Source organism: Coregonus clupeaformis, chromosome 12 (genome assembly GCF_020615455.1).
Source record: "Coregonus clupeaformis isolate EN_2021a chromosome 12, ASM2061545v1, whole genome shotgun sequence".
In the NCBI taxonomy this organism is placed as follows: domain Eukaryota; kingdom Metazoa; phylum Chordata; class Actinopteri; order Salmoniformes; family Salmonidae; genus Coregonus; species Coregonus clupeaformis.
The window spans coordinates 2,717,959-2,744,135 of record NC_059203.1 but is presented as its reverse complement, the minus strand read 5'-3'; the positions used below and the strand labels follow the sequence as shown (position 1 = coordinate 2,744,135).

Genomic DNA, 26,177 nt, shown 5'->3' with positions numbered 1-26,177 from the left:
TCATAGCTTGTATCGATGTGGCGTGTACAAGAGTGTTTGTCGATTTTAACGGGCTTCACACGAGTTCATCGTCACTTCCTGTAACTCGCGGATAAAGACGGACCTGGCAGCACCGAGTTTGGGAGCTTCGCGGGTCAATTTTTTGAGTTTGCTTGGCGTGATCCGAGTTACATCGGAGCCATCAGAACTGCAACCATGGTAAGCCTTTATTCTTGACTCAATTGAGGTATGATCCACGTGTTTTATGATATATTTTAGTTTTTTATTCAGTGGAAATGTAATCTGTCCCAGTGATGAACGTCAGTGCAACGTAGGCTTGTAGGCCTTTGTTGCACTCGTAGCTATTGAAAGACTACGATGGCTAACTAGCTACAGTCGCTATTTGAAACAAATTGCGTACGGTATGATCATGTTGTGTAATGTGCTTTCACATACAGTTTTGACCAGCACTTCCATGCCAAACCCTGGCCGTAGTTGACCATGACCAGAACTTGTTTAGCTAACGTAGCTAGCTAGCGTTAACGCTAGTTGGTTGGCTGCATGATCATGCCTGGCTGCATTCAGCCACGTTAGACTTCTAGCCCGCCAACGTTATCATTATTGTATGTTGCCATCGAAATGTCCACCTGACAATGTCCTTGTTTTTGTCGTGGCAGAAGTGCCGCTTGTTTAATTGTTCAACAACTGCTAGGCCAGGTTTTTTTTTTTTTGTAGCTAGGCTAATTTTTTTGTTACTTGGCTAATTTACTAGTTGGGCTAGCTGGACAATTAATCTGCAAACCAACCAGGTTGTTCAATCTAGAACCTACCTAGTTTTCTAGTTGCAACAATCAAGGCTCCTCCTTTTTGATCTTCAGGTCTGAACATGATCAGATCGTTTGTTCAGAATTTATTAGTTTCCCTGCCAGCAATGATGGCCAATAACCAGTGGGTAACTTGGATCAATGTGGGATGTTTGGGTTTTGTTAGTATAGTGTCGTCGCAAATTTGAACGAATTGATTTACACCTCTTGTTTTGCAGACTGTTGGAAAGAGTAGTAAGATGCTGCAACACATCGACTTCAGGATGCGGTGCATCCTGCAGGACGGTCGTATCTTCATCGGGACTTTCAAAGCCTTTGACAAACACATGAACCTCATCTTGTGTGACTGTGACGAGTTCAGAAAGATCAAGTAAGTAATTGGGTTTCTTTGTAAAGAACAATGAGTAATTGCTTTTGTGTCTCAATATCCTTAAATCTGCCACTATCAAATGGGGTGAGTTAAGAAAGGTAGAGACCATGGTTCTGTTGCAGTGATTGATCATTAAAGCTGAACCTAATGTTGAAACAATGCATTAGAGGTGAGCCAGCAACTGGATGGTTGCCAGTTCTAATCCTGGGTCTGACTGTACAAATTTGACAGGAAGTAAGATGGCAACTGGAGGGTTGCTGGGATCAGATCCTACATGCGATCAACGGCCACTTTGCCCTTCAGCAAGGCACTTAATCCTAATCTCAACCGAGAACAGTTACCACTATCCGTCCAATTGTACACAAGGTCAAAAGGAAATGTGACTTCTGCTTTATCCCAACTCCTCCGAAAGACTCAACAGGTTGGCGCAGTTGTGGGGGGTTAAGTTTGTTATATTCCTTTCCAGACTAGGATATAGAAGGTAAATGTATATTGTGCTTTAACCCCGACTCTCCCCCTTCTTGACAGGCCCAAGAATTCCAAACAGCCTGAGCGTGAAGAGAAGAGGGTACTGGGCCTTGTGCTGCTCAGAGGAGAGAATCTGGTTTCCATGACAGTGGAAGGACCCCCTCCCAAAGATGTAAGACATTCCTCACCACCTTCTGTAGGGTTTCTGTTGTGTACATTCTCCGTGTCTTTGTCATACTGAAGGCTTTTTATCAGCCAGTGGGTTTCCTAGTTAATGGTTGGCTTACTTGGATCAATGTGGGAGGTTTAAAAGTTAGTTCGTTCTGTGGCAGTGATGATCATTTTAGCTGAACCTGATGCTGAAACCAATTGAAGCAGGATTACTCTGAGCCCAGAGCCATTTACTTAACTGAGTTTTAACTTTACTTAGAAATTCATGGAACTGTTATCTGACCTAGTGTTGCCCCTGTTTCAGACTGGCATTGCCCGTGTGCCCCTGGCTGGTGTGGCAGGAGGCCCAGGAGTTGGCAGGGCAGCTGGCAGAGGCGTCCCCGCTGGAGCACCCATGCCCCAGGCACCCGCAGGCCTCGCTGGGCCGGTCAGAGGAGTAGGCGGCCCCTCGCAACAGGTATGCCCAAGGTCATGGGTCACAAGTTTCCTCTTGTGATCCCATCTGCGTTTTACTGGAAACTAAACATGGATAATGGCTATATGGTGGACAATTACTGGTGATTAGCTTTCACCTTTTCAGTTCTTGGAAGTTTTAAAAGGTTGAGACATTGGTTCTGTTGCGGTGATGAATTTCATTTGAGCTGAACCTGATGCTGATGAAGCTCATTGAAGCAGGATTACTCTGAGCCCAGAACCAGTGACTTTCCAAGGATTTTTCTGTAATTTAAATCCTTGGGTGGGCAGTCTATATTTTTTCATTTAGCCAAAGTCCAAACAATGTTTATACATTTTTAATTGAAATGATGAAAGATGTAAAGTATGTGGAGAAGATGATGGGGACCTATATAATCTGAGAACTAACAATCACCTAAATGAAACACTGCCAGTATTTAATAGGATTTGATCGCCCTGTTGAAGCCCTGGTGCTACACCACTTGGTTTGACCACTGAGTGTTAAATACGGTGCCTTACCCCCCCCCCAAGGTGATGACCCCACAGGGCAGGGGAACAGTCGCTGCAGCAGCAGCTGGTGCCACCCTCGCTGGTGCCCCCACACAGTACCCACCAGGCAGAGGAGGACCCCCTCCCATGGGTCGCGGTGCACCCCCTCCAGGTAAGGACTGAATCACAACGGCTACCTAGTTTTAATTTGAAGTGGAAAGAATGAGACCTTGATTCTGTTGCGGTGATGATTGATCATTAGAGCTGAACCTGATGCTGAAACATTACTTCAGCAGGATTACTCTGAGCCCAGAACCATATGATCAACTTTTGTATTTAGCAAGTGTATATTGATGCTTGCATAGTCATTTCTAGACTAGGATTAACATAATCAATGCTTTGCCCCCTACAGGGATGATGGGCCCTCCCCCAGGCATGAGGCCTCCCATGGGTCCTCCAATGGGAATGCTACCTGGCCGCGGAGGTCCAATGGGCATGCCCCCTCCCGGCATGAGGCCGCCACACCCAGGCATGAGAGGTGAGGGTGACTTACATTCAGGATTCTGAGTAAAGGAGTTTAATATAATGTTTGGCTGCGTTTACACAGGCAGCCCAATTTTGATCTTTTGCCACTAATTGGTCTTTTGATCAAAAGATCAGAATTGGGCTGCCTGTGTAAACGCAGCATTTGAGACATTGGTTCTGTTGCGGTGATGATTTTCATTTGAGCTGAACCTGATGCTGATGAAGCTCATTGAAGCAGGATTACTCTGAGCCCAGAACCATGCACTCTCAGTCCGAGGTTTCTTTCGTTCTAGGGAGGTTTTATGTTAAAATTAGTTTTAATGCTTCATTATTTGACCCGTGGCACTGTTTCCTGTTAATCCTGAATATTCTCTCGTTCCAGGACCACTTCCCCCAGGAATGCGTCCCCCCAGACCTTGAGTCACCCCACTGGACTGATGTTGTCTTCTAAGTGTACTCCCTACAAAATGGTTCTCTTTAGGCTCCTGTATAGTTTGACTTTTGTATTTTTGTTTTGATTTTTTAATAAAGTGTCATCGACAATTTGTTTTAAAATGTCGGCCTCTGACTGACTTGATATGCAGATGTATGTTGACAAGTGAATAGTGATTCCATGTTTGGCTGAGGCACATGCTCAGTGAGGGTGATTGTTGTACAGACAAGATGGTGGTCTTAATAAATGTATCTGAAGAGAGCTTGTCCTTGCCACTTGCGTTTATCAATCAACCATGCTTTCCAGTTATTCCTATTGATGGATCAGTAGACTGTATTGGGCCAGTTTCCTGACTCTAATCTACGAAGTGGCATGACTGACCACTATTCCAAGCTGGGGGGGGGTAATGGTAATGGCACAGTCATTGCATAGTTTAATGGCTATTGTCTGACTGGTCATCTTGCCCCAATTTATTTGGATGGAAAATGTCAGTGTGAGTATGTAATATTGGTCTTAAAGTATGAGTGTTGTTTTGAAGTCTGAACCATAAATGTCCCACCCTATTGTGGGCTTACTGCATTTCCAAGGAAATCTGTTTTGCCTGGGAAACATAGTAGTCTTGTATTGGCTGAGCACTTTTTCATGATCAAACTAGTTAAGTGGTTCCCTACCACCAACTGAATTTTTGATCTGCCCCGAGTACCCCCTCAGGTACATTTTACCAGTAAGCCTATGGTCTCACGAGTCTTCACAAGTAACCCCTGTGGATAGGCCTAGAACCACTGGACCAGTTGGTATTGCCAAATAATAATTAATAATAATAATAATTAATCATTTAGCAGACGCTCTTATCCAGAGCGACTTACAGGAGCAATTAGGGTTAAGTGCCTTGCTCAAGGGCACATCGACAGATTTTTCACCTAGTCGGCTCGGAGATTAGAACCAGCGACCTTTCGGTTAGTGGCACAACGCTCTTAACCACTAAGCTACCTGCCGCCCTAAACACCACCAATGGGTTGATCTGATTTATAGCTATGCCTCCATCTTGGCACTCCCTAACCATTCAATATTCTACACACAATACACCATGATGACAAAGCAAAAACAAGTTTAGAAATGTCGGATTTAAAACTATTCACATTTCTATAAGTATTCAGACCACCCTTTACTCAAATGATTGGCAATATGATGCAATACAACTTGATTAGAAGGCCTAGACTACTTCATCCTAATGTAAGCTAAATGCATTGGATACAAACACGCTGGCTTATTATAAAGGAGAATGTCCAATTTAATTATATGCATGCATATCAAACAATGTATTCAGAAAGTATTCAGACCCCTTCACTTTTTTCACATTTTACTTTTACAGCCTTATTCTAAATGGATTAAATAGTTTTTTCCCTCATCAAACCCCATAATGACAAAGACAAAACAGGAGTTTGAAAATGTATTAAAAATAAAAAATAACTGAAATATTACATTTACATAAGTATAGCCTCGAGTCTTCTTGGGTATGACGCTACAAGCTTGGTACACCTGTATTTGGGGAGTTTTGCCCATTCTTCTCTGCAGATCCTCTCAAGCTCTGTCAGGTTGGATAGGGAGCGTCGCTATTTTCAGGTCTCCAGAGATGTTAGATCGGGCTCTGGCTGTGCCACTCAAGGACATTGAGACTTGTCCAGAAGCCACTCCTGCGTTGTCTTGGATGTGTGCTTAGGGTCATTGTCCTGTTGGAAGGTGAACCTTCGCCCCAGTCTGAGGTCGAGTACTCTGGAGCAGGTTTTCATTAAGGATCTCTGTAAATTGCTCCGTTAATCTTTCCCTTGATCCTGACTAGTCTCCCAGTCCCTGCCGCTGAAAAACATCCCCACAGCATGATGATGCCACCACCATGCTTCACCATAGGGATGGTGCCAGGTTTCCTCCAGATGTGACGATTGGCATTCAGACCAAAGAGTTCAATCTTGGTTTCATCAGACCAGAGAATCTTGTTTCTCATGGTCTGAGTCCTTTAGGTGCCTTTTAGCAAACTCCAAGCAGGCTGTCATGTGCCTTTCACTGAGGAGTGGCTTCCGACTGGCCACTCTACCATAAAGGCCTGATTGGTGGAGTGCTGCAGAGATAGTTCTTTTTATTTTTAATACATTCCCAAAAATGTCTAAAACCCTGTTTTCACTTTGTCATTATGGAGTATTGTGTGTAGATTAATTAGCAAAATAATTAATTTAATCCATTTTAGAATATGGCTGTAACGTAACAAAATGTGGAAAAAGTAAAGGGATCTGAATACTTTAGGAATTCACTGTACCTCATTGGTTTATATATATCTTTGCATAACACCCGACCCTATCATTACCACAGATGTAGTATTCGCACCAATGCCATAGAGGGCGCTAAACATGTCAACCGCTAAAGTGAACCGGATGTAGATGACCATACGCTTCCTATTTTCGTACATACACGTGTTGCCAGAGGCGTTAGTTCAATAGTATCCTGCCACCCCTCAACTATAAAGTATCTTTTAGGGACAAATATATTGCCGCATACTAATGCACATTCAACCAGAGTTGGCACGATTTTGAACTTACCTTGTCAAAATTATTTATCATTAATTCTTAGCTGATTTAGCTAACGGACTACCAGCTAGCTATAATTGGGTAGCCGGAACATTGTTTTCTTTGGAACTCTAGCTAGCTAACACAAACAGAACCATGATGTCAGATTTGGACCTGGTCGGGACCATTCAGGACCATGACGATGTGCCCGAGGAGCCTGATTCAGAGTCTGACGACGAAGATGTAAGTTTGGAAACAAGCGTGTCAGACAGTCTTCTACTGATCAAAGTTGCTAGCTTGTTGGATGTCTAGTAACCTGAGTGGAAGTTTGTCTATTGCATTTAGGCAGTCATTCACTAGCTAGTTAATTTACTCCAGGACAGAAGTGTCACTGCATATGAAAATAAATTAGACCCTGATTAACTTCCTGGTGTGTTTCTCCTGGAAGTTAGTATAAGTTACAATACCAGACATTGTGTGTCCTCACTCCACTCTTTGCTAACAGGAACAGCCAATAGTACTCAACAAGAAGAAGAAAGCGTTGAAGGGCCATGGCGCTGGGGACTTCAGCACTGACTTTGAGTTTGGAGAGCGAGATGGACTCTACAGCGAGGACTGGGCCATGGCAGATGTGATGGCACAACTGAAAAAGAGGGTTGGTTGTCAGTCTTAAGAGTATGCAATTTGGCAAAACTAGGTCAAGACTTGAAGCCTGGTTGCCAGTCTTGTGCTTCAGCCAACTCCTTTGTCATTGTTGTAGCAAACATAACTGTCAAATTAGTTGGCCAAAGCAGAGACAGGCTGACATCCAGGCTACTTGCTGATTCAACTCAGAAAAAGACTGACCTATTGTTGCTCTGAGTCTGTGCCAAATCATACAACACTGAACTAAATCTGTCCATGTTGTTGTGCTGCTTACGTATGGGTGGTCCTCTGTAGCTCAATTGGTAGAGCATGGCACTTGTAACGCCAGGGTAGTGGATTCGATCCCCGGGACCACCCATACGTAAAAATGTATGCACACATGACTGTAAGTCGCTTTGGATAAAAGCGTCTGCTAAATGGCATATTATTATTATTATTGCTGCAGAAAGCCCCCACCACCCTGGATGAGAAGATTGAGAAAGTACGCAAGAAACGCAAAACGGAGGTAAGATGTCCTGTAGTTTGAAAAGGTAAATTAACATAGTTGTAGGTTGCTGTATTATGGAACCTGCAGACAAGACACATGACAGTTCCTATGATGACTGCTTCAGTGTTTGTGGATAATGGCACGTTCCACTTCCTTCACTGTCTAAATAGGAGAAGGCAGGGGCAAAGACGACAGAAAAACCAGTGATTGCCGAAAAGGAGTCGGAGGACGCTGGAGAGGAAGATGACGAGGAGGAAGATGACGATGAGGAGGAGGAGGAAGATGAGAAACACGATATCGCTGAAGATGGGGCTGAGGTATCAAATGACGAAGACCAGGGTGACGATGACGACGGGGAGGAGTTTACATCAGGGGACGAAGAGGTTCTCACCAAAGCAGGTGGGTAGAGCTTGAAGCATCCAAATTGCATTGTTTTAACATTCACTATTGACACTCAGTAACTTTTAAACTGGGTTTTACTCTCACAGATACTGTGAGGGACAAAGGCAGAAAGAAGAAGAAAACAGAAGAGGTGAGCGCTGAACAGATGGATGGTTTGCACTACTTTAGAGTTGACTGTTTCTGTTGGACCCTGTTATTGCTGCATTGTTATTATTCTGTCTTACTCACTCTCCACCTACAGCCTCCAGAGGCCTTCTTTGAAGATGCCTCAAACTATGACCACAAACTCATGTTTCCCGACATGAACCTCTCCAGACCTATTCTTAAGGTGGGTCACGTTCACTTGGAAATCTGTTAGAAACTGACATTGTACCAAGGTTTGCTTTGGGTGTGTTCACTCAAAGCAGAGTAGTAGGCATTTGCTGCTATAAAGCAGTCATGCATGTATTTGACTGAGACTATAGTTTAATAAAATAAAAAATAAAAATAGCACTCTGTAATGAACATTGTAGCTAAATATCAGTTGAATGTGTAATTTATGACAGTGTTGGCCAGAAATTGAGAAGTTAGACAAGTGTGTTTCACCATGTGTGTCCTCAGGCTATCACCGCTATGGGCTTCAAGCAGCCCACTCCCATCCAGAAGGCCTGTGTGCCTGTGGGGCTTCTGGGCAAAGACATCTGTGCCTGCGCTGCTACTGGCACTGGTAAAGGAGACGTGACAGGACACTCACACACAGACACATGTACAGATAGACACAGACACACACCAGAAGTGTCCAAAACATTGTCAGACCTTTACTGCATTAACGATGGAAGAGTGTGTTATGTTAGTAGATTGCCATGTTTTGGCACAGAGCTGCAGCACTCACGTTTGCTCCCCGCGAGAGTGCGCGCGTGCACACACACACACACCATATTTACAATGGTATTGTGAAAAATAGCATCTGTTAAACCTCCCTCCTCCCCTCCCTCTCCCTCCCCCATTCCTCCCCCCTCCCATTCCTCTCCCTCCCATACCTCTCCCCTCCCATTCCACTCCCTCCCCCTCCCATTCCTCTCCCTCCCCCCTCCCATTCTCTCCTCCCTCCCCCTCCCATTCCTCTCCCTCCCCCTCCCAATTCCTCTCCCTCCCCCTCCCATGCCTCTCCCTCCTCCTCCCCTCCCAATCCTCTCCCTCCTCCCCTCCCATCCCCATCCCTCTCCCCCTCCCTCTCTCTTTCTTCATCCTTCCTCCCCTCACATGCCCTCCTCCTCTCCATCCTCCCTCTCCCTCCTCCTCCCCTTCCCTCCCCCCTCTTCTTCTTCCAGGTAAGACGGCAGCGTTCATGCTGCCTGTGCTGGAGCGTCTCATCTACAAGCCCAAACAGGCCGCGGTGACACGTGTGCTGGTCCTGGTGCCCACACGTGAGCTGGGCATCCAGGTGCACGCCGTGGCCCGCCAGCTGGCCCAGTTCACCAGCATCACCACCTGCCTGGCCGTGGGTGAGTGAGAAAACCGGACCACTTGATCCAAAATGGCCCCCGATTTTAGAGCCAATATGGCCGATGTCTGTGTCGATCTCATCTCTGGTAGTATGAAGCTGGTTGGCAACAGTTGTGCAGCTGCCATCCTATTCTGCTCCCAGACCATAGTAGTTGGCTGTTCGGTGCTAATCGTGGACCAGGCTATCATCTTCCCACGCGAGTTAATTTGAATTTATGATTAGTTTAATATACTTTTCTGTTTACTCCATGGCGTTATTCAACGGGAGATTTTGTCATACATAAGTTATGATGCAAATATTTAGTTGCATGGAATATAACCAATGAATGTGTTACGTAATGATTTAAAGACAGGGTCAGGAATCATGCTGTCTTTTTCTCTCTGTGTTTGTGTGTGGATGCCTCGTAGGGGGTCTGGACATCAAATCCCAGGAGGCGGCATTGCGGATGGGACCTGACGTCCTGATCGCCACGCCAGGTCGACTGATTGACCATCTGCACAACACGCCCTCCTTTGAGCTCAGCCAGATTGAGATCCTCATCTTGGACGAGGCCGACCGGTAAGACTGTTATAGGCCAATCCATCCATAGGAATGAATGAGACGCAGTTTTCATAACTTGGTCTAGTTATTGATATAAGTCTATGGTAAAACCCCATTCGTCTGGACCATCTTACCAACAGATACAGTATTAAGGCCTATCGTTTACAGGCTAAATACATTTTCAACATAGGATTATTTTATTTTTTTCTGGGTCGTTTTCATCAGTAGGCAACAAATGGACGAAAACAAAGTAAAACGTGGAGGGACTGCCTGGACTTTTGTTTTTGTTGCAAAACATTTAAAAATGTTTTCCGTTGTGTGCCCTAATGAATACAGCCCAGATTTTCACTTGTATTTTGTCATTTCCGTGCATCATAATAGTTCCCCTAAATTGCAGGATGCTGGACGAGTACTTTGAAGAGCAGATGAAGGAGATCATCAGGATGTGTGCCTACCAGAGACAGACCATGCTTTTCTCTGCCACCATGAGCGAGGAGGTGAGGATGACAACCTGCATTCCTTTATTATCATCACATTTGGCCACCGAACCTGGTCTAGGATAAATACAGGGTGTGTTCCACCAAACCTGGTCTAGGATAAATACAGGGTGTGTTCCACCAAACCTGGTCTAGGATAAATACAGGGTGTGTTCCACCAAACCTGGTCTAGGATAAATACAGGGTGTGTTCCACCAAACCTGGTCTAGGATAAATACAGGGTGTGTTCCACCAAACCTGGTCTAGGATAAATACAGGGTGTGTTCCACCAAACCTGGTCTAGGATAAATACAGGGTGTGTTCCACCAAACCTGGTCTAGGATAAATACAGGGTGTGTTCCACCAAACCTGGTCTAGGATAAATACAGGGTGTGTTCCAGCTCAGCGCTTACCCACCCGACTGGACTTGTCATCATCTTGATGATTGGCTGAAGAATTGAGTCAGTGTCTGGTGATGGTGATGGTGCACCGTCATGGCTTGTGTTGACACATACTGCTTATTAATCCATTCTGATCACTAGTGATTCGTTTTCCATTCCTTTTCTGTGTCGTTTATTGAAATAGTGTTCTCTCTCACAATCTCTCTCTTTCACGTCGCCCTCTCTCCCTCCCTCCAGGTGAAAGACTTGGCGTCGGTCTCTCTGAAGCAGCCGGTTCGTATCTTTGTGAACAGTAACACAGACGTGGCACCCTACCTTAGACAGGAGTTTGTCAGGATCCGACCGGCCAGGGAAGGAGACAGGGAGGCTATTGTGGCAGGTGAGTGGTCTGGATGACTATCACAGTCCATTTGTTCTGTATACTGTGGAGTATAGTACTACATGCAGCAGAAAGTTCACTGTGGAGTATAGTACTACATGTAGCAGAAAGTTCACTGTGGAGTATAGTACTACATGTAGCAGAAAGTTCACTGTGGAGTATAGTACTACATGCAGCAGAAAGTTCACTGTGGAGTATAGTACTACATGTAGCAGAAAGTTCACTGTGGAGTATAGTACTACATGTAGCAGAAAGTTCACTGTGGAGTATAGTACTACATGTAGCAGAAAGTTCACTGTGGAGTATAGTACTACATGTAGCAGAAAGTTCACTGTGGAGTATAGTACTACATGTAGCAGAAAGTTCACTGTGGAGTATAGTACTACATGTAGCAGAAAGTTCACTGTGGAGTATAGTACTACATGTAGCAGAAAGTTCACTGCTCAGCTTGTTCAACCTTGTGCTTTTCCATTTCTCTTCCAATCTGGTGAATAACTGTTTGTGTGTGTTGTCTCCTGGGTCTGTGTGTGTGTTGTCTCCTGGGTGGGTCTGTGTGTGTGTGTGTTGTCTCCTGGGTGGGTCTGTGTGTGTGTGTGTTGTCTCCTGGGTCTGTGTGTGTTGTCTCCTGGGTGGGTCTGTGTGTGTGTGTGTTGTCTCCTGGGTCTGTGTGTGTTGTCTCCTGGGTGGGTCTGTGTGTGTGTGTTGTCTCCTGGGTGGGTCTGTGTGTGTGTTGTCTCCTGGGTCTGTGTGTCTCAGCCCTGCTGACGCGGACGTTCCAGGACCACGTGATGCTGTTCACCCAGACCAAGAAGCAGGCCCACCGGATGCACATCCTCCTGGGCCTGATGGGGCTGAAGGTGGGAGAGCTGCACGGAAACCTGTCCCAGACCCAGAGACTGGAGAGCCTCAGGTACCTAGACTCTCTCCAACTAAACTGCCAAGCTACACTTGGCTCCTAACTTTTCAGTGAAACCTGGGCGAAGCAGTGTGGCAGTTCTGCGAGAGGCTTGCTCAGCTTAGAATTACCCTCTGGTTTTATTTTCAGGAATTCAACGCGCGGCTCACGCCGGAGAACTCTGGATTAAGTGGGCTTGTGCTCTGCTCACGCCGTCTAAAGCTATGCTTCCAGTGTAGCAGCTAAAACCTTACTGTTTTTGTGATGCCCCAGTGTAGCTCCCCTGTAACTCTGACAGCCCCAGTATTTCCTGATGTTATACTACAGGGCCAAGCAAAGCCGAGCTGTACCGTGCTGGAATGGTTACACATCCACCATAGTTGCTGGAACGGTGCTGTAATGGACAATGTGTAAATAAACTATCCGAGCCAACACAGTAGGATTTGGGTCGGCCCTACAGTGTGACTCAGACTTATCAGTTGAATACATACCCAGCCATCACCACGCCTTGAGACGAATTCAGACAAAGGTGATGGCTGAGTATACAAGTATGCTGTGACTCACAATACAGTAGCTGGATTGATCTCAAAAACTCAGTTTTCTGCTGTTCATAAGAACAGCGAGGAGCAGTGTGACAATGACAGTATTGAGTTGAGATGCGTTAACCCAAACAAGGGTTATGTAAGATGGAGTAAATAATTTAATGTATCTCATCATAGTAAATAGTTTGTATCTCATCATAGTAAATCGTTTGTGTATCTCCATCATAGTAAATCGTTTGTGTATCTCCATCATAGTAAATAGTTTGTGTATCTCCATCATAGTAAATAGTTTGTATCTCCATCATAGTAAATAGTTTGTGTATCTCCATCATAGTAAATAGTTTGTATCTCCATCATAGTAAATAGTTTGTGTATCTCCATCATAGTAAATAGTTTGTATCTCCATCATAGTAAATAGTTTGTGTATCTCCATCATAGTAAATAGTTTGTATCTCCATCATAGTAAATAGTTTGTGTATCTCCATCATAGTAAATAGTTTGTGTATCTCCATAGGCGGTTCAAAGATGAACAGATTGACATCCTTGTGGCCACAGACGTTGCGGCTAGAGGTCTGGATATCGACGGAGTCAAGACGGTAAGGGTTAACTGTAAAGTGTTTATGTGCTAGGAAAATGTTGTTTCTAAGGAAAATGCTTTACAAGAACACTTGACATTATTGAACTGCTTTCATCACTGATTAGTTAGACAAATCACTGCGGAGAGAGGGGGGAGGAGCTACCGCCCTGCGGAGAGAGGGGGGTGGAGCTACCGCCCTGCGGAGAGAGGGGGGTGGAGCTACCGCCCTGCGGAGAGAGGGGGGTGGAGCTACCGCCCTGCTTCCTACATTTTGTTCTAGTATCTTTTTTCCTCCCTGAACTTAATCGAGTAGCTGACGGAAGACTAGTAGTTAGAGTTTATATCAAAACTGGCCTTCACTGTAGAAAGAAACCCGTTCTCCTCCTTAGCTGGTCACCATGCCCAAGAAGCCACTTTCTCGATTATTGAGATGCACCCGCTAACGTCCTCTTCTCCTCCCCAGGTGATTAACTTCACCATGCCCAACACAGTGAAGCACTACGTTCACAGGGTGGGCCGCACGGCCCGTGCCGGCAAGGTGGGTCGCTCTGTGTCCCTGGTGGGCGAGACTGAGAGGAAGATGCTAAAGGACATCGTCAGGAAGGCCAAGACCCCCGTGAAGGCCCGCGTCCTGCCACAAGGTAAAAGTTCAAAGCGGCAGGTAGCTTAGTGGTTAAGAGCGTTGTGCCAGTAACCGAAAGGTTGCTGGTTCTAATCCCCGAGCAGACTAGGTGAAAAATCTGTCGATGTGCCCTTGAGCAAGGCACTTAACCCTAATTGCTCCTGTAAGTCGCTCTGGATAAGAGCGTCTGCTAAAATGACAAAAAATAAATAAAAAATACCACGACCCTATTGAAATACTGCAGAAATGCATCCTTCCTTCCTTGTGGTAAGGTCTTTAAGTGTTTGGATCGGTGTTAGCAAGGATATCACCCTGTTACTTTTACCAATCCAACCAATTCAAATCTGCAATTCCTTAAAGGAAGGATTAATTTTCTAGACTATTCAAAAGTAAATTTCTATCTCAATGGGACTCACATGGGTGAATAAATCAAACCTAATAAAAGGAACCTTGGTATACCTACCACTCATTCAAGATACTGTGTGTTGTTCATTTAAAGGGAGAGTCTAGTCCACCAAAAAATATACATTTGAATGTTTTTCTGAAATGGTTTTATTCAATTTCATGGCCGCTAGGTAAATGGATGGATCATTTTGTTGAGGTTGCGCCTTTGTGATGACTGTGAGCGATTTTCTCTCCTTCAGAGGTGAGACTGTGAGCGGTTTTCTCTCCTTCAGAGGTGATTCTGAAGTTGTCTCTCCTTCAGAGGTGAGACTGTGAGCGGTTGTCTCTCCTTCAGAGGTGATTCTGAAGTTGTCTCTCCTTCAGAGGTGAGACTGTGAGCGGTTGTCTCTCCTTCAGAGGTGAGACTGTGAGCGGTTTTCTCTCCTTCGGAGGTGAGACTGTGAGCGGTTTTCTCTCCTTCAGAGGTGATTCTGAAGTTGTCTCTCCTTCAGAGGTGATTCTGAAGTTGTCTCTCCTTCAGAGGTGATTCTGAAGTTGTCTCTCCTTCAGAGGTGATTCTGAAGTTGTCTCTCCTTCAGAGGTGATTCTGAAGTTGTCTCTCCTTCAGAGGTGATTCTGAAGTTGTCTCTCCTTCAGAGGTGATTCTGAAGTTGTCTCTCCTTCAGAGGTGATTCTGAAGTTGTCTCTCCTTCAGAGGTGATTCTGAAGTTGTCTCTCCTTCAGAGGTGATTCTGAAGTTGTCTCTCCTTCAGAGGTGATTCTGAAGTTGTCTCTCCTTCAGAGGTGATTCTGAAGTTGTCTCTCCTTCAGAGGTGATTCTGAAGTTGCCCTACTTCAGAGGTGATTCTGAAGTTGCCCTACTTCAGAGGTGATTCTGAAGTTGCCCTACTTCAGAGGTGATTCTGAAGTTGTCTCTCCTTCAGAGGTGATTCTGAAGTTGTCTCTCCTTCAGAGGTGAGACTGTGAGCGGTTGTCTCTCCTTCAGAGGTGATTCTGAAGTTGTCTCTCCTTCAGAGGTGAGACTGTGAGCGGTTGTCTCTCCTTCAGAGGTGAGACTGTGAGCGGTTGTCTCTCCTTCAGAGGTTTTTTCTGAAGTTGTCTCTCCTTCAGAGGTGATTCTGAAGTTGTCTCTCCTTCAGAGGTGATTCTGAAGTTGCCCTACTTCAGAGGTGATTCTGAAGTTGTCTCCTTCAGAGGTGATTCTGAAGTTGTCTCTCCTTCAGAGGTGATTCTGAAGTTGTCTCTCCTTCAGAGGTGATTCTGTGAGGTTGTCTCTCCTTCAGAGGTGAGACTGTGATGTTGTCTCTCCTTCAGAGGTGAGACTGTGAGCGGTTGTCTCTCCTTCAGATGTGATTCTGAAGTTGTCTCTCCTTCAGATGTGATTCTGAAGTTGTCTCTCCTTCAGAGGTGATTCTGAAGTTGTCTCTCCTTCAGAGGTGATTCTGAAGTTGTCTCTCCTTCAGAGGTGATTCTGAAGTTGTCTCTCCTTCAGAGGTGATTCTGAAGTTGTCTCTCCTTCAGAGGTGATTCTGAAGTTGTCTCTCCTTCAGAGGTGATTCTGAATTTGTCTCTCCTTCAGAGGTGATTCTGAAGTTGTCTCTCCTTCAGAGGTGATTCTGAAGTTGTCTCTCCTTCAGAGGTGATTCTGAAGTTGTCTCTCCTTCAGAGGTGATTCTGAAGTTGCCCTACTTCAGAGGTGATTCTGAAGTTGTCTCTCCTTCAGAGGTGATTCTGAAGTTGTCTCTCCTTCAGAGGTGAGACTGTGAGCGGTTGTCTCTCCTTCAGAGGTGAGTCTGAAGTTGTCTCTCCTTCAGAGGTGAGACTGTGAGCGGTTGTCTCTCCTTCAGAGGTTTTTTCTGAAGTTGTCTCTCCGTCAGAGGTGATTCTGAAGTTGTCTCTCCGTCAGAGGTGATTCTGAAGTTGTCTCTCCTTCAGAGGTGATTCTGAAGTTGTCTCCCCTTCAGAGGTGATTCTGAAGTTGTCTCTCCTTCAGAGGTGATTCTGAAGTTGTCTCTCCTTCAGAGGTGATTCTGAAGTTGCCCTACTTCAGAGGTGATTCTGAAGTTGCCCTATTTCAGAGGTGATTCTGAAGTTGTCTCTCCTTCAGAGGTGATTCTGAAGTTGTCTCTCCTTCAGAGGTGATTCTGAAGTTGTCTCTCCTTCAGAGGTGATTCTGAAGTTGTCTCTCCTTCAGAGGTGATTCTGAAGTTGTCTCTCCTTCAGAGGTGATTCTGAAGTTGTCTCTCCTTCAGAGGTGATTCTGAAGTTGTCTCTCCTTCAGAGGTGATTCTGAAGTTGTCTCTACTTCAGAGGTGATTCTGAAGTTGCCTCTCCTTCAGAGGTGATTCTGAAGTTGTCTCTCCTTCAGAGGTGATTCTAAAGTTGCCCTCCTTCAGAGGTGATTCTAAAGTTGCCCTCCTTCAGAGGTGATTCTGAAGTTGTCTCTCCTTCAGAGGTGATTCTGAAGTTGTCTCTCCTTCAGAGGTGATTCTGAAGTTGTCTCTCCTTCAGAGGTGATTCTGAAGTTGTCTCTCCTTCAGAGGTGATTCTGAAGTTGTCTCTCCTTCAGAGGTGATTCTGAAGTTGTCTCTCCTTCAGAGGTGATTCTGAAGTTGTCTCTCCTTCAGAGGTGATTCTGAAGTTGTCTCTCCTTCAGAGGTGATTCTGAAGTTGCCCTCCTTCAGAGGTGATTCTGAAGTTGCCCTACTTCAGAGGTGATTCTGAAGTTGTCTCTCCTTCAGAGGTGATTCTGAAGTTGTCTCTCCTTCAGAGGTGAGACTGTGAGCGGTTGTCTCTCCTTCAGAGGTGAGACTGTGAGCGGTTGTCTCTCCTTCAGAGGTGAGACTGTGAGCGGTTGTCTCTCCTTCAGAGGTGAGACTGTGAGCGGTTGTCTCTCCTTCAGATGTGATTCTGAAGTTGTCTCTCCTTCAGAGGTGATTCTGAAGTTGTCTCTCCTTCAGAGGTGATTCTGAAGTTGTCTCTCCTTCAGAGGTGATTCTGAAGTTGTCTCTCCTTCAGAGGTGATTCTGAAGTTGTCTCTCCTTCAGAGGTGATTCTGAAGTTGTCTCTCCTTCAGAGGTGATTCTGAAGTTGTCTCTCCTTCAGAGGTGATTCTGAAGTTGTCTCTCCTTCAGAGGTGATTCTGAAGTTGCCCTACTTCAGAGGTGATTCTGAAGTTGCCCTACTTCAGAGGTGATTCTGAAGTTGTCTCTCCTTCAGAGGTGATTCTGAAGTTGTCTCTCCTTCAGAGGTGAGACTGTGAGCGGTTGTCTCTCCTTCAGAGGTGATTCTGAAGTTGTCTCTCCTTCAGAGGTGAGACTGTGAGCGGTTGTCTCTCCTTCAGAGGTTTTTTCTGAAGTTGTCTCTCCGTCAGAGGTGATTCTGAAGTTGTCTCTCCGTCAGAGGTGATTCTGAAGTTGTCTCTCCTTCAGAGGTGATTCTGAAGTTGTCTCCCCTTCAGAGGTGATTCTGAAGTTGTCTCTACTTCAGAGGTGATTCTGAAGTTGTCTCTCCTTCAGAGGTGATTCTGAAGTTGTCTCTCCTTCAGAGGTGATTCTGAAGTTGCCCTACTTCAGAGGTGATTCTGAAGTTGTCTCTCCTTCAGAGGTGATTCTGAAGTTGTCTCTCCTTCAGAGGTGATTCTGAAGTTGTCTCTCCTTCAGAGGTGATTCTGAAGTTGTCTCTCCTTCAGAGGTGATTCTGAAGTTGTCTCTCCTTCAGAGGTGATTCTGAAGTTGTCTCTCCTTCAGAGGTGATTCTGAAGTTGTCTCTCCTTCAGAGGTGATTCTGAAGTTGTCTCTCCTTCAGAGGTGATTCTGAAGTTGCCCTACTTCAGAGGTGATTCTGAAGTTGTCTCTCCTTCAGAGGTGATTCTGAAGTTGCCCTCCTTCAGAGGTGATTCTGAAGTTGCCCTCCTTCAGAGGTGATTCTGAAGTTGTCTCTCCTTCAGAGGTGATTCTGAAGTTGCCCTACTTCAGAGGTGATTCTGAAGTTGCCCTACTTCAGAGGTGATTCTGAAGTTGCCCTACTTCAGAGGTGATTCTGAAGTTGTCTCTCCTTCAGAGGTGATTCTGAAGTTGTCTCTCCTTCAGAGGTGACTCTGAAGTTGTCTCTCCTTCAGAGGTGATTCTGAAGTTGTCTCTCCTTCAGAGGTGATTCTGAAGTTGTCTCTCCTTCAGAGGTGATTCTGAAGTTGTCTCTCCTTCAGAGGTGATTCTGAAGTTGTCTCTCCTTCAGAGGTGATTCTGAAGTTGTCTCTCCTTCAGAGGTGATTCTGAAGTTGTCTCTCCTTCAGAGGTGATTCTGAAGTTGTCTCTCCTTCAGAGGTGATTCTGAAGTTGTCTCTCCTTCAGAGGTGATTCTGAAGTTGTCTCTCCTTCAGAGGTGATTCTGAAGTTGTCTCTCCTTCAGAGGTGATTCTGAAGTTGTCTCTCCTTCAGAGGTGATTCTGAAGTTGTCTCTCCTTCAGAGGTGATTCTGAAGTTGTCTCTCCTTCAGAGGTGATTCTGAAGTTGTCTCTCCTTCAGAGGTGATTCTGAAGTTGTCTCTCCTTCAGAGGTGATTCTGAAGTTGTCTCTCCTTCAGAGGTGAGACTGTGAGCGGTTGTCTCTCCTTCAGAGGTGAGACTGTGAGCGGTTGTCTCTCCTTCAGAGGTGAGACTGTGAGCGGTTGTCTCTCCTTCAGAGGTGAGACTGTGAGCGGTTGTCTCTCCTTCAGAGGTGATTCTGAAGTTGTCTCTCCTTCAGAGGTGATTCTGAAGTTGTCTCTCCTTCAGAGGTGATTCTGAAGTTGTCCTACTTCAGAGGTGATTCTGAAGTTGTCTCTCCTTCAGAGGTGATTCTGAAGTTGCCCTACTTCAGAGGTGATTCTGAAGTTGTCTCTACTTCAGAGGTGATTCTGAAGTTGTCTCTACTTCAGAGGTGATTCTGAAGTTGTCTCTCCTTCAGAGGTGATTCTGAAGTTGTCTCTCCTTCAGAGGTGACTCTGAGGGTTGTCTCTCCTTCAGAGGTGAGACTCTGAAGTTGTCTCTCCTTCAGAGGTGACTCTGAAGTTGTCTCTCCTTCAGAGGTGATTCTGAAGTTGTCTCTCCTTCAGAGGTGATTCTGAAGTTGTCTCTCCTTCAGAGGTGATTCTGAAGTTGTCTCTCCTTCAGAGGTGATTCTGAAGTTGTCTCTCCTTCAGAGGTGATTCTGAAGTTGTCTCTCCTTCAGAGGTGATTCTGAAGTTGTCTCTCCTTCAGAGGTGATTCTGAAGTTGTCTCTCCTTCAGAGGTGATTCTGAAGTTGTCTCTCCTTCAGAGGTGATTCTGAAGTTGCCCTCCTTCAGAGGTGATTCTGAAGCTGTCTCTCCTTCAGAGGTGATTCTGAAGCTGTCTCTCCTTCAGAGGTGATTCTGAAGTTGTCTCTCCTTCAGAGGTGATTCTGAAGTTGCCCTACTTCAGAGGTGATTCTGAAGTTGTCTCTCCTTCAGAGGTGATTCTGAAGTTGCCCTACTTCAGAGGTGATTCTGAAGTTGCCCTACTTCAGAGGTGATTCTGAAGTTGCCCTACTTCAGAGGTGATTCTGAAGTTGTCTCTACTTCAGAGGTGATTCTGAAGTTGTCTCTCCTTCAGAGGTGATACTGTGAGCGGTTGTCTCTCCTTCAGAGGTGAGTCTGTAGCGGTTGTCTCTCCTTCAGAGGTGAGACTGTAAGTTGTCTCTCCTTCAGAGGTGATTCTGAAGTTGTCTCTCCTTCAGAGGTGATTCTGAAGTTGTCTCTCCTTCAGAGGTGATTCTGAAGTTGCCTCTACTTCAGAGGTGATTCTGAAGCTGTCTCTCCTTCAGAGGTGATTCTGAAGCTGTCTCTCCTTCAGAGGTGATTCTGAAGCGGTTGTCTCTCCTTCAGAGGTGAGTCTGCCCTAAAGTTGTCTCTCCTTCAGAGGTGATTCTGAAGTTGTCCCTCCTTCAGAGGTGATTCTGAAGTTGCCCTACTTCAGAGGTGATTCTGAAGTTGCCCTACTTCAGAGGTGATTCTGAAGTTGTCTCTACTTCAGAGGTGATTCTGAAGTTGTCTCTCCTTCAGAGGTGAGACTGTGAGCGGTTGTCTCTCCTTCAGAGGTGAGACTGTGAGCGGTTGTCTCTCCTTCAGAGGTGAGACTGTGAGCGGTTGTCTCTCCTTCAGAGGTGATTCTGAAGTTGTCTCTCCTTCAGAGGTGATTCTGAAGTTGTCTCTCCTTCAGAGGTGATTCGGTTGCCTCTTCGGTGAGACTGTGCGTTGTCTCTCCTTCAGAGGTGAGACTGTGAGCGGTTGTCTCTCCTTCAGAGGTGATTCTGAAGTTGTCTCTCCTTCAGAGGTGAGACTGTGAGCGGTTGTCTCTCCTTCAGAGGTGAGACTGTGAGCGGTTGTCTCTCCTTCAGAGGTTTTTTCTGAAGTTGTCTCTCCGTCAGAGGTGATTCTGAAGTTGTCTCTCCTTCAGAGGTGAGACTGAGCGGTTTTCTCTCCTTCAGAGGTGATTCTGATGTTTTCTCTCCACCAGAGGTAATTCTGAAGTTCAGAGACCTGATTGAGAAGCTGGAGAAGGACGTGTACGCCGTGATGCGCCTGGAGAGAGAGGAGAGGGCCATGTCTCACTCAGAGGCTCAGGTAAAAAGCTGCATGTTGTGTGTGTGTGTGTGTACTTGTGTTCATCTGTGTATACATGGTAGTGTATTCCTATGCTCATGTGTGTGTATTGTGTGTGTGCGCGCACGTGTCAACGTGTCATTCAGATCAGCGTGGCACAGAAGCGACTGACACAGAACGCAGACGAGACGGATCCCCAGAGGATGTGGTTCCAAACGCACGACGAGCGCAAAAAAGACCGCAGTGAGTACCACAGACCAACACACATTATAGGCCTGTCAACCTCACTACTGCTAGACGGAATCTTCCTCACTACTGCTAGACGGCATCTTCCTCACTACTGCTAGACGGCATCTTCCTCACTACTGCTAGACGGCATCTTCCTCACTACTGCTAGACGGCATCTTCCTCACTACTGCTAGACGGCATCTTCCTCACTACTGCTAGACGGCATCTTCCTCACTACTGCTAGACGGCATCTTCCCTCACTACTGCTAGACGGCATCTTCCTCACTACTGCTAGACGGCATCTTCCTCACTACTGCTAGACGGCATCTTCCTCACTACTGCTAGACGGCATCTTCCTCACTACTGCTAGACGGAATCTTCCTCACTACTGCTAGACGGCATCTTCCTCACTACTGCTAGACGGCATCTTCCTCACTACTGCTAGACGGCATCTTCTGATCCCAGCATGCCGTTAGATGTGAAACTACATAAAGTGCATTACCATGGACAGAATAGCTCATCTCACTGCAACCCATGCACATGAGCTCGACTACAGCTCAACTTAAACAGGCCCTTGACTAAGACCCAGCTAGGGTCAAAACTTTGTATGTAAATCAAAATGAGCCTTTTGGGGCATAACTGTCTGTGAGCTGATGTATTTGTTTTCTTTGAGCTGTTTGTGAGCACCTTGTAAAGGTGGCCATATGACCCCTAAAAGCACATAGGGACAACTGAGCCCCATTTGCATCATTCATGATTTATCCCTTTCACCCTTGTCTCCGCCAGTGACCAAAGCTCTGGAGCATCACTTTAACCGTTCACCCTTGTCTCTGCCAGTGACCAAAGCTCTGGAGCATCACTTTAACCTTTCACCCTTGTCTCCGCCAGTGACCAAAGCTCTGGCCGACTTTGACTTGGCCCTGAGAGGAAAGAAGAAGAGGGAGAAGTTCATCAAGGAGGGGAAAAAGAAAGAGTTGTCGGTATGTGTGCTAATTTAGCTTTTCTGGTAGACTACGACTTTGTGTTTGATTTTGTTCATCGTTTTCCTTGATCTTCTGTCTTTTCTCTGTGTACTTTAAAATAATGTTAACAGAATTCCCCATTAAGGGTGTTTCCACTCAGGAATCTTGATTTTATCGTTTACATTTACATTACATTTTAGTCATTTAGCAGACGCTCTTATCCAGAGCGACTTACAGGAGCAATTAGGGTTAAGTGCCTTGCTTAAGGGCACATCGACAGATTTTTCACCTAGTCGGCTCGGGGATTAGAACCAGCGACCTTTCGGTTACTGGCACAACGCTCTTACCCACTAAGCTACCTGCCGCCCCGGATAATATCTTATCGTGATGTCCCTGGCAAATAACATTTACATATTTTATAGCATCAAAACCATTACATTTGACTAATAATCTGCTGTTTATGACCTCTGTTCACTAAATATTGTATTGAACTAGTTCTAAACCCGTAAGGCATGCATACAGCTGAAAGTCCAACTTAGGCTAGCTGTCTCCAAGCTGTCAGTCCTGTCATCTAGACATTTATGTTTACCTTGCATTCTTTGCAGTCATTTTGTAGTTCTCCGGGTAGACGGATGTCCATATAATCTGAGCTTTATTACTTTGACCATACATTTAAACATTTAAAGCTAGCTAGCTTTTTTCTTCCTCTACTTGTCACCACTGAAATTCAATTAGCTATGGTGACATTTATGTTGTGAATGACCACATATCCCTATCATTTCTATAGAACTTAGAATACATGGTCATATACATGTTAATTATACAGGAGACAAGGGTGAAATGTTAAAGTGACGCTCCAGAGCTTTGGTATCATGGTTGAGGTAAATTCCATTTTTGGAATAGGAATTTCAGTTAACTTCCTGAATTGATATGATTTGACCCCAACCCTGTTATGTGTACACACATTATTCATAATCTTTTTGTCAAGTGCTATTCCGGTTAGCAATGTATCTTTTCACTGTTTTCTCTCTGTGTGCTTCTCAGTCCGAGGACAGAGCCCAGTTTGAGATCCTCAAGTCCCAGATGTACGCTGAGCGAGCAGCCAAGAGGGACCGGAAACCCAAACGAGCCAGGGCCATGCCAGAGGACGAGGCCGTCCAGAAAGGTGGGTCCTCTATCATATACTTTACAACTTCTAATGACTCATATTCTATAAAGAACTGGGCCAATGTTCACTAAAAGTGCTGATCCAGGATCCGTTTAGATCATAATGAATAGGATCATAATGAATAACATTACATGGACAGGGGGTGGGGCCTGATCCTAGATCAGCACTTCTACTCTTTTATTATTTTATTTGTATTTTACCTTTATTTTACTAGGCAAGTCAGTTAAGAACAAATTCTTATTTACAATGACGGCCAAACCCGACGACGACGCTGGGCCATTTGTGCGCCGCCCTATGGGACTCCCAATCACGGCCGGTTGAGATACAGCCTGGAATGGAACCAGGGGGTCTGGTTTCCAAAAAAATAATGTAGTGACGCCTATAGCACTGAGATGCAGTGCCTTAGACCGCTGCGCCACTCTGGAGCTTTATGAATACAGGCCCTGGTCTTTCATTTTCTATGTTCCCAAGTGGCTTGTAAGACTTCCACGGCCACCACTATCATCCCAATGTGGACATTAAGCACTTTGGTGTTCAGGCACATTCATATCTGATTGCAGTGTGCAGGCACACCACTTCCTGTTTTAACCAGCAGCGAACAAAATGCAATTGTTCATGTTTTTTGTGTGTGAAGCAGTTGTTTTTTTGCTGCATGCATTGGGACCCTTGCTTTGGGCTCTGTGTGCTTCCTTAAGATGTATGAAACTGTTTACAAGGTGCCCCTCCTTACAACTCTGTTAGACCAATTCACCTCTGTTCTCCAGCCCCATGCTACTCTGTTGGCTGCATAAATACTGGGTCCTACAACATAACTAAATACTGGGTCCTACTACATAACTAAATACTGGGTCCTACTACATAACTAAATACTGGGTCCTACAACATAACTAAATACTGGGTCCTACAACATAACTAAATACTGAGTCCTTCTAAATACTGGGTCCTACAACATAACTAAATACTGGGTCCTACTAAATACTGGGTCCTACAACATAACTAATTACTGGGTCCTACTAAATACTGGGTCCTACAACATAACTAAATACTGGGTCCTACAACATAACTAATTACTGAGTCCTTCTAAATACTGGGTCCTACAACATAACTAAATACTGGGTCCTACTAAATACTGGGTCCTACAACATAACTAAATACTGGGTCCTACAACATAACTAAATACTGGGTCCTACAACATAACTAAATACTGGGTCCTACAACATAACTAAATACTGGGTCCTACAACATAACTAAATACTGAGTCCTTCTAAATACTGGGTCCTACAACATAACTAAATACTGGGTCCTACTAAATACTGGGTCCTACAACATAACTAATTACTGGGTCCTACTAAATACTGGGTCCTACAACATAACTAAATACTGGGTCCTACAACAACTAATTACTGAGTCCTTCTAAATACTGGGTCCTACAACATAACTAAATACTGGGTCCTACAACATAACTAATTACTGAGTCCTTCTAAATACTGGGTCCTACAACATAACTAAATACTGGGTCCTACTAAATACTGGGTCCTACAACATAACTAATTACTGAGTCCTTCTAAATACTGGGTCCTACAACATAACTAAAAACGGGGTCCTACAACATAACTCATGGATTGTCTGTATTTCTTTGCATTTAGGAGCGAAACAGAAAGCTGGTAAACCAGCCAAGAAGTCTGTATTTGACAAAGAACTTACAAACACCAGTAAGAAAGCACTCAAGCAGTACAGAGCTGGGTAAGTGTCTTTCCTAAACGTAGTTAATACCCTAACTGCACTGAAACGTTGAAAACCACGCAGGAAACCTGGCTGTATGTAGGTGACGTGTAATGTATTTTATTTCATTTCGCACTCAGACCCTCCTTTGAGGATAAGAAGAGGCTGGGAATTCCAACTAACAAGAAAGGAGGCGGCTTTAAGTCCAAGGCCAAGTAAGTGATGGGTCATATTTTGTGGATTCCTCTTGACCATAGCACAATATCCACCAGACTATGATCTTACAATGGCTCATGTTTATCTGTGGTTTTCTGTCGTTTTTGCAGTGACACTTAATTTTGAAATATTTAAATATATTACCAGTGACATGATAAGTATAACCGTGACCCGTCATTATGACCAATGAGTGTTCCCAGCTTTGGGTTTTCTGGGGAGGGGGCTTGGCAGGTGTTTGAGTCACTGTTCAAATTACCATAACAGCTGCTCCAATGCTATCCATGTGTACTGTGCCATAAAAATATAATTAATTAATTGTATTTCTATGCACTGTAGTATTCTGTTGATACGTTGGTTCTGTTTGAGGTTTAGCTCCATGTGTCCTGTAATAATGTTTTGATGCGTTGGTTCTGTTTCAGGTTTAGGAGAAAGTAAGAGTTGCATCAATGGGAAAATGACAAGACATGCAAATTGGATGGATAGATTCACCTCCAGTGTATCTTTTATTGATGTTACAAGTGTCTTTCTTCTTAAATCACTTTTCAGTGAGATCATAATGGAAAGAAAGCATGACTACAAAGAGAGAGACTGAAAAGGATTTAGCTGAAACCCCTTAATTTCATTAGCCTCAGATTGTTCTATGTGCCCTCTCTTAGTTTTGACATGTCAGACACACATGCAAACAAACAAACAAACATACAGGTTGCAGTGTGTAACCATACCAGGGCTTTATATAACATGTTGTAGCTTCATTAAAAAAATATAGTGCTGAGAAACATGTCCTTTGAAGATAAAAGTTTAATATGTATTATTCTGAGTGATGGGTTTTTCATGCAAGTCTCGAATGGCCATCAGCGTCCTTGCAGCAGTGGAATCCATGTATGGGATTATATGTTGGTTCTTGTTGCAATAATGTATCTTATAAAGTCTACAAAATGGTGACTCATGGCCTGTTTTCATAAAACAACTAGCTAGTCCACGATACAGCCTCATCCCCAGGCTCAGTTGCTACAACAGAGAGAGCGATTCATACCGCTGCACTGGCTATCTTTTAACTTCCAAAGTGTTTATGATTAGCCATACTGACAAAAAAGAGCACCTTAGTATTGCTCAATATGTGTTTTCGTAAACGTGAAAATGATTTTTACATTTAA

At 44.8% G+C, this 26,177-nt stretch overlaps 2 protein-coding genes across 2 annotated transcripts; both read left to right on the top strand.

Moving 5' to 3' along the window:
• Positions 1 to 53: 53 nt before the first annotated feature.
• snrpb (small nuclear ribonucleoprotein polypeptides B and B1) lies at positions 54 to 3,973 on the top strand. The gene is made up of 7 exons (XM_041891997.2): positions 54 to 198; positions 1,022 to 1,173; positions 1,702 to 1,813; positions 2,117 to 2,269; positions 2,797 to 2,926; positions 3,167 to 3,292; positions 3,662 to 3,973. Exons 1-7 carry the CDS (start codon positions 196 to 198, stop codon positions 3,697 to 3,699), a joined length of 714 nt encoding a protein of 237 aa, XP_041747931.1. The 5' UTR covers positions 54 to 195; the 3' UTR covers positions 3,700 to 3,973.
• Positions 3,974 to 6,159: 2,186 nt separating this feature from the next.
• Positions 6,160 to 25,965, top strand: ddx27 (DEAD (Asp-Glu-Ala-Asp) box polypeptide 27). Its single transcript, XM_041891998.2, has 21 exons — positions 6,160 to 6,513; positions 6,776 to 6,925; positions 7,361 to 7,420; positions 7,573 to 7,801; positions 7,891 to 7,934; positions 8,046 to 8,132; positions 8,405 to 8,510; positions 9,115 to 9,288; positions 9,698 to 9,848; positions 10,228 to 10,327; positions 10,945 to 11,086; positions 11,843 to 11,996; positions 13,038 to 13,119; positions 13,564 to 13,741; positions 20,642 to 20,748; positions 20,874 to 20,970; positions 21,844 to 21,935; positions 22,962 to 23,082; positions 24,732 to 24,828; positions 24,948 to 25,022; positions 25,443 to 25,965. Exons 1-21 carry the CDS (start codon positions 6,427 to 6,429, stop codon positions 25,456 to 25,458), a joined length of 2,349 nt encoding a protein of 782 aa, XP_041747932.1. The 5' UTR covers positions 6,160 to 6,426; the 3' UTR covers positions 25,459 to 25,965.
• Positions 25,966 to 26,177: the final 212 nt, after the last annotated feature.

Excerpts from the sequence above, each read along its gene's own strand:
- snrpb (XM_041891997.2), top strand. Across the intron at positions 2,927-3,166 it reads TCGCGGTGCACCCCCTCCAG|GGATGATGGGCCCTCCCCCA; the intron begins GTAAGGACTGAA and ends TGCCCCCTACAG. Across the intron at positions 3,293-3,661 it reads GCCACACCCAGGCATGAGAG|GACCACTTCCCCCAGGAATG; the intron begins GTGAGGGTGACT and ends CTCTCGTTCCAG.
- ddx27 (XM_041891998.2), top strand. The coding sequence starts at position 6,427 with ATGATGTCAGATTTGGACCTGGTCGGGACCATTCAGGACCATGACGAT. Across the intron at positions 13,120-13,563 it reads ATATCGACGGAGTCAAGACG|GTGATTAACTTCACCATGCC; the intron begins GTAAGGGTTAAC and ends TCTCCTCCCCAG. Across the intron at positions 20,749-20,873 it reads TGTCTCACTCAGAGGCTCAG|ATCAGCGTGGCACAGAAGCG; the intron begins GTAAAAAGCTGC and ends CGTGTCATTCAG.